The sequence below is a fragment of the Myotis daubentonii genome, chromosome 2, assembly GCF_963259705.1.
Source record: "Myotis daubentonii chromosome 2, mMyoDau2.1, whole genome shotgun sequence".
Taxonomy (NCBI): Eukaryota; Metazoa; Chordata; class Mammalia; order Chiroptera; family Vespertilionidae; genus Myotis; species Myotis daubentonii.
The window spans coordinates 124492770-124507269 of NC_081841.1; the positions used below are offsets into that span (position 1 = coordinate 124492770).

General features: G+C 41.8%; 1 protein-coding gene across 5 annotated transcripts in view; it reads right to left on the bottom strand.

Annotated features, from left to right (window-relative positions):
• MIPEP (mitochondrial intermediate peptidase) overlaps positions 1–14500 on the bottom strand; it is a 231029-nt gene that overhangs the window by 27151 nt on the left and 189378 nt on the right. For 2 of the 5 annotated variants that reach the window (XM_059684460.1, XM_059684459.1), the window contains exon 18: positions 12344–12417. The exons of 1 other annotated variant lie outside the window; for it this stretch is intronic. In XM_059684460.1, coding sequence (XP_059540443.1) covers positions 12344–12417 — 74 coding nt within the window. Of the gene's footprint in view, positions 1–3426; positions 3567–3617; positions 3907–12343; positions 12418–14500 lie in introns of those variants that run through there. 2 more of the 5 variants (XM_059684462.1, XM_059684461.1) reach the window with 2 other exon arrangements.

Here is a 14500-nt window from a genome sequence, read left to right on the forward strand (position 1 = left end):
ATGAAAACATGCTGAAAGTCACTAATCATTCGAGAGATGCAAATCAAAACGACAATGAGGTATCATCTCACACCTGTCAGAATAGCTGTCTTCAACAAATCAACAAACAAATGCTGGCGAGGATATAGAGAAAAAGGAACCCTTTTGCATTGCTGGTGCAGTCGCTGTGAAAAACAGTATGTAGTTTCCTCAAAAAATTAAAAATGGAACTCCCATTTGACCCAGTAACCCCACTTCTAGGAGTATATCCCAAGAAATCAGAAACACCAATCATAAAGGATATATGCAACCCTATGTTCACAGCAGCACAATTTACAATAGCTAAGATTTGGAAACAGTGTAAGGGCCTGTCAGCTGATGAGTGGATTAAAAAACGGTGGTACATCTATACAATGGAATACTACACTGCAGTAAAAAAGACTTACCATTTTCAACAGCATTGATGGACCTGGAGAGCATTATGCTAAGCGAAATAAGACAGTCTGAGAAAGATAAATATCACATGATCTAACTCATTTGTGGAATATAATGAACAAAATAACTGATGAACCAAAATAGAGCCAGAGGAAAAAAATATTTTAGAATATAATAGAAGTAATCCTGTTATTTGCAGATTTTTAATATTTCCTACAATTTTTGTGATATTATACTATGTTAGTAAAGTTTTGGTAATATTATTTTATGTAAAATATTTTTTTCTTGAAATATTAATTTTTATTACATGTAATTATTATATTTAAAAGTTTTTCTTGAAATATAAATTTTATTGAATGTAACATTATTATATTTAAAATAGTTTTTCTTGAAATAAAAAATAAAATGCAAAAAAGAAAGAAAAGATGAGAAATAATGGCTGAAAACTTCCCTAACTTGGGAAAGGAAACAGACAACTAAGTATAGGAAGCACAGAGAGTCCCAAACAAGATGAAGCCAAAAAGACCCACACCTAGATTATAATTAAATTGTTAAAAGTTAAAAGATAAAGCTAGAACCTTAAAAGCAGTAACAGAAAAACCACATACAAGGGAATGCTCATAAAATTATCAGCTGACTTTTCAACAGAAACTTTGCAGGTCAGAAGGCAGTGTACAATACATTCAACATGATGAATACCAAGAATAATCTATCCAGCAAGGTTTATCCTTCAGAATTGAAGGAGGTCCAAGATTTTCCCAGACAAGCAAAAGCTAAAGGAGTTCATCACCACTAAGGTGGCATTACCATAAATGTTAAAGGGAATGCTTTAAGTGGAAAAGAAAAGGGCAAAAGCAGAAACAAGAAAATAAATACAAGAGAAAAAAAAGTCTCATTAGCAAAGGCAAATATATAGTAAAGACAGACCAACCACTTATAAATTTAGTATGAAAACAAAATGAATATAAATACATACTTATCAATAATTACTTTAAATGTAAATTAACTAAGTGCTCCATTAAAAAAATATAGGGTGATTGAATGAATAAGAAAACAAGACCCTTATATATGCTGCCAACAGGAGACACTAGAAACACACAGACTGAAAGTAAACGCATAGAGAAGATATTTCATGAAAATGGTAACAAACAAAAAACCTGAGATTAGTAATGCTTATATCAGACAAAATAGGCTTTAAAACAAAGGCTATAACAAGAGACAAAGAAGGACCCAGCAATTCCACTTCTGAGCGCTTATCTGAAGAAAACAAAACACTAATTTGAAAGCTATATGCACCCCTATATTCACTGAAGCATTATTTACAACTAGAGGCCCGATGCACGAAATTCATGCAAGAGTAGGCCTTCCTTCCCCCAGCTGCCAGCACCAGCTTCCCTCTGGCACTTGGGACCCGGGCTTCCCTCTGGTCACCAATAGGCACCCGGGACCCAGGCTTCCCTCCGGTTGCTGGCAGGCATCCGGGACCCAGGCTTCCCTCACAGCCCCAGCTTCGTCTGGAAGGTCATCCGGAAGGATGTCCAGTCTAATTAGTATATTACGCTTTTATTATTATAGATAACCAAGCTTGGGAAGCAATCCAGGTATTCATCAATAGATGAATGGATAAAGAAGAAGTGCACACACACACACACACACACACACACACTCTCTGGAATATTACTCAGCCACGAAAACAACACACACATACTCTGAAATATTACTCAGCCACTTACACCAACATGGATAGACCGAGAGGGTATTATGGTAAATGAAACAAGTCAGAGAAAGACAAATACTCTATCATTCCATTTATGTGTGAAATCTAAAAAACTAAATAAATGAACAACCAAAACAAACAGACTCATAGATATAAAATAACTGATAGTTGCCAGAGGATTGGGTGGTGGGGGTAAGGGCAGAGAAGGTGAAAGGCATTAAGAGGTACAAACTTATAAATAAGTCATGGAATGTAAAGTACAGCATAGGGAATAGAGTCAATATCCAAAATACCTTTGTAAGGTGACAGATGGATAGTGGACTTTTTGTGGTAATCACTGTAAGGTGTATAAATGTGAAATCCACTATGTTATACACCTGAAACAAATATAATATTGTATATCAAACATACTTTAACTAAAAAGAGCTTTCCATTCCAAAATAAAAATTAGACATGAGGAAAATAAACTAGATAAGGACATAATTTAAATCTGTAATGCTCTGACTTTCTATTGCATCTATTATATCAATTACTAGAGGCCCCGTGAATGAAATTCGTGCACTGGTAGGGTCCCTAGTGGCTGCCAGCTGCCCGCTGGGGCTTCCCTTCCCTTCCCCTGGCTGCTTGCTGCCGCTGCTGACCAGGGCCTCTCTCCCTTTACCCAGCCGGCCCGCCCCCTGGTTGAATTCCTGGAAGAACTCCAGTTGAGGGAACAATTTGCATACTATGCTTTTATTACATAGGATAACACACACACACCCTGTAAGAGATGGACTGAAAAAGAACCTATGGAGCCCTAACTGGTTTGGCTCAGTGGATAAAGCATCAGCCTGTGGATTGAGGGTCCCAGGTTCGATTTCAGTCAAGGACATGTACCTTGGTTGTGGGCACATCCCCAGTAGGGGGTGTGCAGGAGGCAGCTGATCGATGTTTCTAACTATCCCTCTCCCTCTCCCTTTCTCTCTGTAAAAAATAAATACAATATATTTACAAAAAAGAAGCTATAGGGCAGATAAGAAATATTTTGAAGTCAAATCATATTTTATTTCTCATATGGAGATTAAGTGACTTTCCCAAGTAACTTGTAATAAGTAAATAGCAGAGTTAGTAACTATAAATTCAATACTGTTGCACCACATGACTGCTTTCCTTCTCTGAGGAAGGAAATGCTATTCTAACCATTATTTTGTTGTCTTCAAATGGTGTTTAATATGTTGAAAGGAAACAAACATAGGCTCTTTAAGAAAAGCTTCTGTTGCTGCAACTGTTTCGTGTAGGCTTTAACTGTGAATGCGGACAAACAACAGGGTAAAAAGAAGCAGAGGGATGGTATGTTTTACGGGACTTCCTTAGATTGGGTTCTGGACACAAGCAGGCTCATTTGTCTGTGGGCATCAGGAAAGACCAAGGTACTTGGAACAAGTGATGACTCATTCTAAAAAATCAAATAACCAAAAAGTTCACCTGTGTAGTATTTACTATTCAAAGATCAAAAGTATTATATATTTGGTTTTGTTGACTATGTATCATTCAAAGAGCATAAGTACAATGCGTAAGTATTCTGACTCTAAGAGATAGGTTGGAGTTAATTTGAAACTTAAGTCTTAAGTAAGGAGATTAATACATTAGTCATTTGGTCAGGGAGACACAATATTTGAAGGTAGGTACAGTCATCCATTGGTATCCACAGGAGATTGGTTCCAGGAACGCCCACAGATACAAAATGAGGATGCTCAAGTGCTGTAGTTAGCTCTCCATACCCATGGAGATGAAACCTGTGAATGCAGAGGGCTGACTGGATTCTATTTCTTTACCTTTTTGTACTTAATATAATTCTTTACATTTACCTCATAAGTAGTTAAATAAAATATATACAGCACCTATAAAATAAAAAAATAATACTGAGAAACCAAGATGGCGGCATAGGTTAACGCCGGAGATTGCTGCCTCGAACAACCACTTCAAAAAACAACTAAAAGACGGAACGGACATCATCCAGAACCACAGGAAGGCTGGCTGAGTGGAAATTCTACAACTAGGAGGAAAGAGAATATCATACCCAGACTCAGAGGAGGCGCAGTGCTGAAGTGAAATACTAAGGTGCGGAGTGCACACGGAGCAGGCTGGAGGCGGAGGGCGCGGTTGTTGTTTTCAATCAGGAGGGAGTTTCAGACTCTGAGCTCCAGATCCGGGCGAGTCTCTAGGGACCCAGACTCAAACGGAAGAAGCGGGACTGTCTGGCTTCGGTTGGAACTCGAAGGCAGCTTTCTCTCCGAGGTTTGCAGCGGTTGCTAGGACTCTGTGAGGCAGAGCCCCTAGGGACGGAACTGAGAGCAGCCATAACTGCTTGCTCCAGCCCACCCTGTAGATCCCCTGGGACCCGCCCCGCCCAAACCCTGCTCAGAGACATTTGCTGGATAGCCTGAGGCAAACGCTAGATTAGCACCGCCCTAGAGATCCAGCACAGAAGCTCTCCCACTGCAGACACAGCTGATTCTCATAGCCAGTTAGCCTGGAGGTCAAATCACCCCCGGTATTGCCGACAACAATCAAGGCTTAACTACAACAAGACTGCACACAAAGACCACTAAGGGGTGCACCAAGAAAGCATAAAAAATGCGGAGACAAAGAAACAGGACAAAACTGTCAATGGAGGATATTGAGTTCAGAACCACACTTTTAAGGTCTCTTAAGAACTGTCTAGAAGCCGCCGATAAATGTAGTGAGATCCTCAAGAAATCTAATGAGACCCTCGATGTTATGATAAAGAACCAACTAGAAATTAAGCATACATGGACTGAAATAACGAATACTATGCAGACTCCCAACAGCAGACCAGAGGACCGCAAGAATCAAGGCAAAGATTTGAAATGCGAAGAAGCAAAAAACACCCAACCAGAAAAGCAAAATGAATAAAGAATCCAAAAATACAAAGATAGTGTAAGGAGCCTCTGGGACAGCTTCAAGCGTACCAACATCAGAATTATAGGGGTGCCAGAAGATGAGAGAGAGCAAGATATTGAAAACCTATTTGAAGAAATAATGACAGAAAACTTCCCTCACCTGGTGAAAGAAATAGACCTACAGGTCCAGGAAGCGCAGAGAACCCCAAACAAAAGGAATCCAAAGAGGATCACACCAAGACACATCATAATTAAAATGCCAAGAGCAAAAGACAAAGAGAGAATCTTAAAAACAGCAAGAGAAAGAAACTCAGTTACCTACAAGGGACTACCCATACGACTGTGAGCTGATTTCTCAACAGAAACTTTGCAGGCCAGAAGGGAATGGCAAGAAATATTCAAAGTGATGAATACCAAGAACCTACAACCAAGATTACTTTACCCAGCAAAGCTATCATTCAGAACTGAAGGTCAGGTAAAGAGCTTCACAGATAAGGAAAAGCTAAAGGAGTTCATCACCACCAAACCAGTATTATATGAAATGCTGAAAGGTATCCTTTAAGAAGAGGAAGAAGAAGAAAAAGGTAAAGATACAAATTAAGAACAACAAACATGCATCTATCAACAAGTGAATCTAAGAATCAAGTGAATAAATAATCTGGTGATCATAATAGAATCAGGGACATAGAAAGGGAATGGACTGACTATTCTTTGGGGGGAAATGGGTGTGGGAGATGCGGGAAGAGATTGGACAAAAATTGTGCACCTATGGATGAGGTCAGTGGGTGGGGAGTGAGGGCAGAGGGTGGGGCGGGAACTGGGAGGAGGGGAGTTATGGGGGGAAAAAAGAGGAACAAATGTAATAATCTGAACAATAAAGATTTAATTAAAAAAAAAAAGAAAGAAAGAAAACCTCAGCTTAGAGTGTCAATTTGAAATGGCAAGACTAGACGCAACAGGTTGATGTTTATCTATCTCTCTCTGAAATCAATAAAATATATATAATAAAATATTTTTTTAAAAGAGTATCTCCCCCCCCCCAAAAAATAAAAATAAATAAAAAGAGTATCTCCCTAAAAATAAATAAATAAAATGGCAAAACTAGGACTACTAAAAAAAAATAATAATAAAATAAATAAAATAAAATAAAAAAATAATACTAACTCAATGGTTTATGCTTTTATATCACAACTCTCAGTAATTTCACCAATCACTCCTAGGGATACCCTGGTGTTAAGACTGAGCCATCATCTATGACATTCCTGTTTGGGGGACAGGCTGGCTGCATCCAAGAAAATGAGAAGTGATGGCTGGTCTTGTTTTACAAATCCAACCCCATAAAGTGACAGCAGGCATAATCTCTTTGCATGCTTCCCCATTCATCTTTGACATGCAAGAAATCATGTGGATTAATGAGATGTGATAGAACAATATTAAGAAAAATATTAAGGTTTAAAAGCAGAACCACTCTATCTCTGGTTTGAATCATGGTCTTATTTTTCTCCTGAGTATATGAATTTTAGTTCTGAAAATATTTTTTAAAAAGTGCCCTGGCTGGTTTTCTTAGTGGTTAGAGCAGGGGTCCTCAAACTACGGCCCGTGGGCCACATGTGGCCTGCCAAAAACATTTATCGGGCCTGCCAGGTGTTTTTGCTGCCGCTGCCTGTTGCTTAGCAGCCGACTTGTCCCGGGCCCGCAGTGCGCATGTGTGGAATGTGCGCCACACTCTCCAACTCCCGTCCTTCTCTCTGTCTCTCCTCGACTCCTCCTCTCAGTCTCGGGTGTGATCAGATGAGTCACAAGCTTGCCTGTGCAGAGCCTGCTGCTGCCTGAGGACCCAGGTAAGAACAAGTTAGGATTTTTTTTTTTTTGAAGTTAGGAGGTCTATTTTTTATTTTTTTTATTTTGCAGTTAGTAGGGCCTTTTTTTTTTTGAAGTTAGGAAAGCCTTTTTTTTTGAAGTTTTGTTTTTTTACTTCAAAATAAGATATGTGCAGTGTGCATAGGAATTTGTTCATAGTTTTTTTTAAACTATAGTCCGGCCCTCCAACGGTCTGAGGGACAGTGAACTGGCCCCCTGTTTAAAAAGTTTGAGGACCCCTGGATTAGAGCATCGGCCTGCAGACAGAAAGAAGGGTGATGGGTTCGATTTCCAGTCAAGGGCATGTACCTTGGTTGCAGGTTCCCCAGCCCTGTTGGGGTGCTTTTGGGAGGCAACCAATCAATGTGTCTCTTTCACGTTGATGTTTCTCCCTCTCTCTCTTCCTCTCCTCCCTCCCTCCACTGTTTCTAGAAATCAATGGAGGAAATATCCTTGGGTGAGGATTAAAAATATATATATATTAAATTTCTTAACACAAAAATGTTTCATATAAAGAACAAAATTTTTAGAGATCTTTTTTACAACATTCTTAGAAGCAGAGTAGAAAAATACACCACCCAAAAGACAAACACTGAAAAAGATTCCATTTTTTTCTGTTGATGGAACCACATGTAAGCATTTAGATCCTGGTCTCAAAAAGCATAAGATAAGCACTGCTATTGAGAGAATATAACTAACAAAACATCTGTATGAGAAAGCAATCCTGAAGCATCTGATCTGGTCACGAATCTCAGTGGGATGTCTACATAGCACCAAAACTACCAGCTAAAAAGTACACAATTTACACTACTTGTTTACAATTATGAGTCAATGAATTTCACTTTCACTCCAGTCCATACAGACCCTTAACTATGTGTTTTGTTCCACAAACATGTGAAGCAGCACAGACTGATAACGAGCCTGGTCTCTACTGCCAGAAGTCACGGGTTCAAATCCTGGGTCTTCCACCCACTGCCTCATCACTTAGACTGGGAGCAGGCCTGTTTCATCAGCTGTAAAATGGGGATAATGATAATTCCTACCTCAGAGAATTGCTAGAAGAGTAATTAGTACATGGAAAACATTGAAAACAGTTCCTGGATACAGCAGAGTTCAATTAGGGTCAAGTGGAAAACTGAGATGGCATCAACATGCCTTCATTATCTTGAGAGGTCAACTCCCAGGCCACTGGTGGAAAACCAAAATGTTCCTGGCAAAGGACAGCTGTGCTGTGCTACATAACACCGTAGGGTCTCTGTTTTATACATTTGCTGTGGTGTTGGGCAGATCATGCCTGCGTGAACACACTTTCCTGGGTAAACAGAATTCTCAGAGTTCCGTAAGAGCTGCGTTATTTGTCTAGGTTGTCTTTCACTACTTCATCTTTAGTACTTATCTAGCACCTGGCACATAATCAGCTCTCAACAAATACCTGGTTTTCTTAATGAGTAGCTGAAGGAAAGGATCTGGAGGTTTGCAAAAGCAACAGGCATTTGACTAAACAGATCTAGGCAAGAAAACACTTATGTCAGACCCAATAATATTACTACCCACTCAATTATTACAATAAAAAAATATTTCCCTAATACTGGAAGTTATTTCCTAACTGCCATTTTTATCAGATAGTCAGAGGGATCAGCTGCAAATATAAATGTCAATATATTGAAAGTATCCAATAACATTCAGATCTTCCTTGAAACATTTGTGAGAACATTATATAAAAAATCATGATGGTTACTTCCATTTACAATAATTTTCAGTGAAAATACTGAAATTTAAAAATTAGCAAAAAATTTAAATAGGAAAACAAACATGCCTTAGAGAATGGTTAAGTTCTAATTTTTCAACCTGAAAAAAGTCCAACCTGATGCCTTGCATTTCTAGCTTACAGAGAAAGAAATAAAAAAATAAGAAATAAATGAGTTCTGTTGGCTAAAGAAGTACTTTGTGATCTATTAAACTATAAAGGTAAACTTTCTGAGAACTGATGGAAAATTTATAAATTTATGACAAATTTAACAATTTCCTATTAGAATGTTAGTAACATTCTGAAAGCTAATGCCTGAAATTTTATCCTATCACCTAAATAAAACACAGTAACTAAAAATTAATTTGTTATTTGAGATACAATGAAATAGAAATAAACATTAGAACAGAAATATAATAAAATTAATTTGTTCTTTGGGATACAATGAAATAGATTCTCAGAAAGAGTAAGTAGCTGGAACATCATCCCTTTAAAAAATACACAGAAAATATGAAACAGCTATTATAGACTAGAGGCCCAGTGCACAAAGTCGTGCATGGGTGGGGTCCAGCTGACCTGCCCCAATCGGGACCAATCGGGCTGGGCTAGACAGGGGGAGAGGCTGCAGGCGGTTGGCCGACTGGCCCTGTCCCCTGGTTGAACTCCTGGTTGGGGGGACAATTTGCATATTAGCCTTTTATTATATAGGACTAGTGGCCTGGTGCATGGATTCATGCACGTTGAAAGGAAATTAGAAGAAATATTTTAATATCACTATTCGCTCTTTATCTATAATAGAAGTATCAACCAAATTCACGATAGACAATGACAGATCGAAACACACGCGTGCGACTGGCACCAGCGAGAGCTTTATATGTATTGCGCATGCGCAAGTCAACTTAGCCTTTTATATATATAGAATAAACTTGCTTAATTAGACCTGCTTTCTGATTTACCTAAACTTTTTCCAGCCCAGTGAAGCACCCCAACATCTCTTTCAGTAATTGTCAGCAACACAGCAGTAAATATCAACACAAAGTAGATTATTATTGTAGATCATGCAGGGAGAACAAAGAGTAAAATATTTTACTGCAGCAAGTATTTGACTGTATTCTGTGCAGTGAGAAAACCTGAAGTCATTTTCAAGGTCCACCATTTCTTATTTCTTTTCAGTAGGGTCAAGTTTCTAAGCTTTCTAAATCTCCGTTTTCTGGCTAATGAAAAGAAAATAGGATTCCACTGAGTCTCCTATCTACCTACTCTAGGACTTCTGTGAAGATGAAATGAGATGAGGCACGGAAAAATGCTTCATAGACATTTGGTTAAAGTGTAAAATGTTTCCACTTGGCTATAAAGCAAGTTGTATTCCTGGGTTGAAGAAACTGCAAGGAGGCTAGTTGCTAGGGAGAGGAAGCTGGGCTCAGCTGTGGGCAGCATTTTGGGCCATGGGGTCTCGGCAGTGTTGGCTGCAAATTGGTGGGCTGTTGCTCCAAGGTGGTGGCGGGGCCTGTGTCCCACTTGGGGGAAGCAGAGTGTTGCTTTGTGGGCACCAGGTCCGCGGTGCCATTTCTTTGTAAATGGCCAGTGCACGTCATGGCAGCTCCTGTGTTGAGTATCTGCCCCCTGGTGGTCAGTGTGCGTCATAGCGACCAATCGGATGGTCAGACACTTAGCATATTAGCCTTTTATATATAAAAATTTGTGCACTCGGGAGGGAATGGGGGGTCCCTCAGCCCAGCCTGTGTCCTCTCGCAGTCTGGGACCCCTCGGGAGATAACGACCTGCTGGCTTAGGCCTGCTCCCGGGTGGCAGAGGGCAGGCCCAATCCCTAGGTGCAGCCCCTGGTCGGGCACAGAACAGGGCCGATTGGGGAGTTGGGGCGCCGCTCCCTGTCACACTGAAGGCAGGGTAGATGGGGAGGTTGCGGCGCCACCCCCTGTCACGCACAGAGCAGGGCCAATCAGGGGGTTGGGGCACTGCCCCGTCACACACATAGCAGGGCCCATCAGGGGGGTTGGGGAGCCCCCCCTGTCACGCACAGAGCAGAGCCCATCAGGGGATTGGGGAGCTCCCCCCTGTCACTCAGAGTAGAGCCGATATGGGAGTTGGGGCACCGCCCCCTGTCACACACAGAGCAGGGCGGATAAAGGGGCTAGGGCGCCACCCTCTATCACCCACAGAGCAGGGCCGATCAGGGGGTTGGGGCGCCGCCACTGTCACACTCAGGGCAGGGCCGATGGGGAGGTTATGGCTCCACCCCATCACACACAGAGCAGGGCCCGTGGCGGGGGGGGGGGGGGGTTGGGGCACTCCCCTCTATCACCCACAGAGCAGGGCCAATCAGGGGGTTGGGGCGCCGCCACTCTCACACGCAGGGCAGGGCCGATGGGGAGGTTATGGCTCTACCCTGTCACACACAGAGCCGCAGGGCAATCAGGGGGTTGGGGAGCTCTCCCGTATCAGGCACAGAGCAGGGCTAATCGGGAGGCTGGGGCGCCTTCCCCTGTTAGGAACAGAGCAGGGCAGATAGGGAGGTTGTGGCCCCACCCCCTGTCACACACAGATCCGCAGAGCGATCAGGGGTCTAGGGAGCTCCCCGCTCTCACACTGATCCCGGTGCCGGGAGGCCGCTCGGCTCCGCTGATCACGGTGCTGGGAGGCATATTACCCTTTTACTGTATAGGATAAAGGCCTGGTGCATGGGTGGGGCTGGCTGGTTTGCCCTGAAGGGTGTCCTGGATCAGGGTGGGGGTCCCCACTGGGGTGCCTGGCCAGCCTAGGTGAGGGGATGATGACTGTTTGCAGCTGGTCACACACCCTTCAGGGTGGGGGTCCCCACTGGGGTGCCTGGCCAGCCTGGGTGAGGGGCTAAGGGCTGTTTTCAGGCTGGTGGGTGACAGAAGCTCCCAACTGCTCCTTTATTTATTTATTTATTTTTATTCTGGGCCAGCTTTAGCTCTGAGGCTCCAGCTCTTAGGCCTCCACTCCTGAAATCAGGTATCTGGTTTGTTTCAGTTCTATAATCGAAACAATGTGTATAACTCAAGCTCTGAGATCCCGGCTCGCTGAAAGCAGGTTTTTCTGGGGTTTTGTTTAGCTTCTATATTTGTTACAATGTTTCTTAAACTACAAGCTCAGAGGCCGGCAAGGCAGGCGGGGAACGTTGGACATCTCCGTCACTGAAGCAAGCAAGCCTCATGTTAGTTTCAAGCTGCCTGGCTGCCGGCCGCCATCTTGGCTGGCAGTTAATTTGCATATCTCAATGATTAGCCAATGGGAAGAAGGGTAGTGGTCGTATGCCAATTACCATGTTTCTCCTTTATTAGATAGGATATATAGACTAGAGGCCCGGTGCACGAATTCGTGCACTGGTGGGGTCCAGCCATCCCACCCCGATTGGGGCTGATGGGGCTGGGGCAGCCAGGGGGGGGAGACGTGGCAGGTTGGCCAGCCGGCCCCGCCGCCAATTGGGGTTGGAGGGGGGCGGGATGATTGGGGGCGGCGCTGGCCAGGGTGAGGGACCGCAGGTGGTTGGCCAGCCAGCCCCAACCCCTGGTAGACCTCCAGGTTGAGGGGACAATTTGCATATTAGCCTTTTATTATATAGGATGGTCAAAAACATAACTAAATGTGCTAATACCAAAACATATAACCCGAAAAACTTAAAAAAAAGAAAAGGTTCCAATCCTCATTTTGGTTTACCTTGCACCATGAGCATGGGCTCCCTGCCCCCACCATGGGCCAGCATCTCCCTTCGGTACCGCTCCCCTGTCGACCTGGGGAGATAAGAGACTGTTACCCTCATGCACAGCTTACTCCACCCCATTCACAGGTGTCTTGAGTTTCTCAAAAGAAGCCACACTGATATTATATTCAGAAAACCTGTCACCATGAGATAATTCAGCTCTTAATTTTCTTGCTTCTAAAAATTTAATTCCAATTTTTAAAATTATTCTGAGTAAAACCATATATTTATTGTAAAAGGCTAACTATATTTTTAACTGCTTTGTAGCAAGCAATCTCTTCATAGAAAGGATTATTTCATATATGTATTACAGAATAAGTAAGATTATATTCTCTTCGTCATCTTTAGGATTAGTTTACAGTGAGATTTGAAAGTATTTACGCCATTTTTTACTTTTATAAAAGAACTTGAGATAGCACCTAACAAAGAGAAAAATAACATTCTGAAATAAAAGTGAAGAAGAAAAAAAGCTGGCAGGAGAGAATTAATTACCCTGGGAGACCTTGGCTGAGGATAATAGCTAAGGGAACAGAAAACTGGCTCGGCAGTGTGTGGGTGGCAAAGACAAAGGCAAAGGCGAGAACAGCTCGCTTTCATCTGCAGATACTCATGGTCAGCTGGATTCTATAAGGAATTCTGTCTGTAACACTAGAAGGTCAGGAAGAATTTTTATAGACAGAAATTCTCCAAATTAATGGCACCTGGAGACAAGCTATTTAGTGCTATTCGTGTATTTTATGGAAGATGCAATTCTTTTAATGGAAATGAGCACACACTATAACATAAAATAAATTTTGATGGTTTCATTCCATTCTTTCTGTAGCATCTTTATGTATGGGCAATTTTGTGAACATGATTTCTAATCAGAATTTTTGACATCATTACCATATCAAAAATATGTTCATATCAAACACTAATTTGGGTTACATCCTGCAGTGAGAGCTAAGGCAAAGTGTGTCCCAAAGCAGGAAATGTGGAGAGAAGGTTGGGCCTTCTCAGGGAATAGGGACAGGTGAAAGGGCCCGATTCCAGCCTCGGGGGCTTGGAATTCCCTCCCAACCACTGTACTCTGCTCCCCTGGCCTGAGTCAAACTCCTGCCATAGGCCTCCAGTTCTCTGCCTGCCTCAGCTCTGTCCTGCCTGGCTTCTTGATATCAGCTTCCAGCTTGGTAATTTTTCAAAAGTGGGATCAAAAAGGATCTTTGGACAGAGGTTAGAAATTTTCTAGTCCAATGAGTATTTTTACTAGCTTACTTTTACATGTCTATAAAACTATGGCAACTACATGTCCAGGCAAGAATGCATATATAAACAAGGTATAAATACTTGGAAATATATGTATTTAAGAGTATGTGGTTTTCTAGTAAAGTGTAGTTCCTTTAAAGAAGATAATATTTTGTCTATTTTATAGAAATCTCCAGTAAAGAAATGTAATCCCCCCAAACTGATTTATTGTGGTTAATTTTGGCTTTATATCCTTGGAAAATAATAAACTCTGAATAGCAGACCGAATGTCTGCAAGTGCAAAGGACTGAACACAAAATAACATGTGGGTACCATGCTGTAAAACATTTAAAAATTCTATTACATCAGATTCAAAAGATTTGGAACTGAATGTGATTATTAACTGCTGAGGAAAGCCAAACCTATGTCAAATTGTATGAAAAGTTGAGGGGGTGTGCAGGAAGCGGGGAAAGAGAAGGGACTAGGAATTAGCAGACCTAGATTATAATCTTACTCCACCCTGTTAACTACGAAGCCTTGAACAAATAAATCTGTTCTCTCTGAACCTAAGTTTCTTTTTATAAAACCCACTGGCTGAGCCAAAGCTGCTGAGTGTAAAATAACATGCCACATGAAAACTCTAGGGCCTCTAGAAAGCTAAGATGTCATCCATCTTAAACAGTGTGAAAGCAGTCAAGAGAACAGTCATCCACAATGGCTGCCTGACATTTGGAGATGTACGTATTTATTTGTGTGGTTAGGAGATAAAATGCTTTCAATGACTATCAGACCTGATCATAATTAGTGGTTTGCTTTCAAAGGCAGCTCCTTCTAAGGACTCACGGAACCAGAACTTGACTTCCTGCTGTCAGGAGGAGGCCCAATTAGGG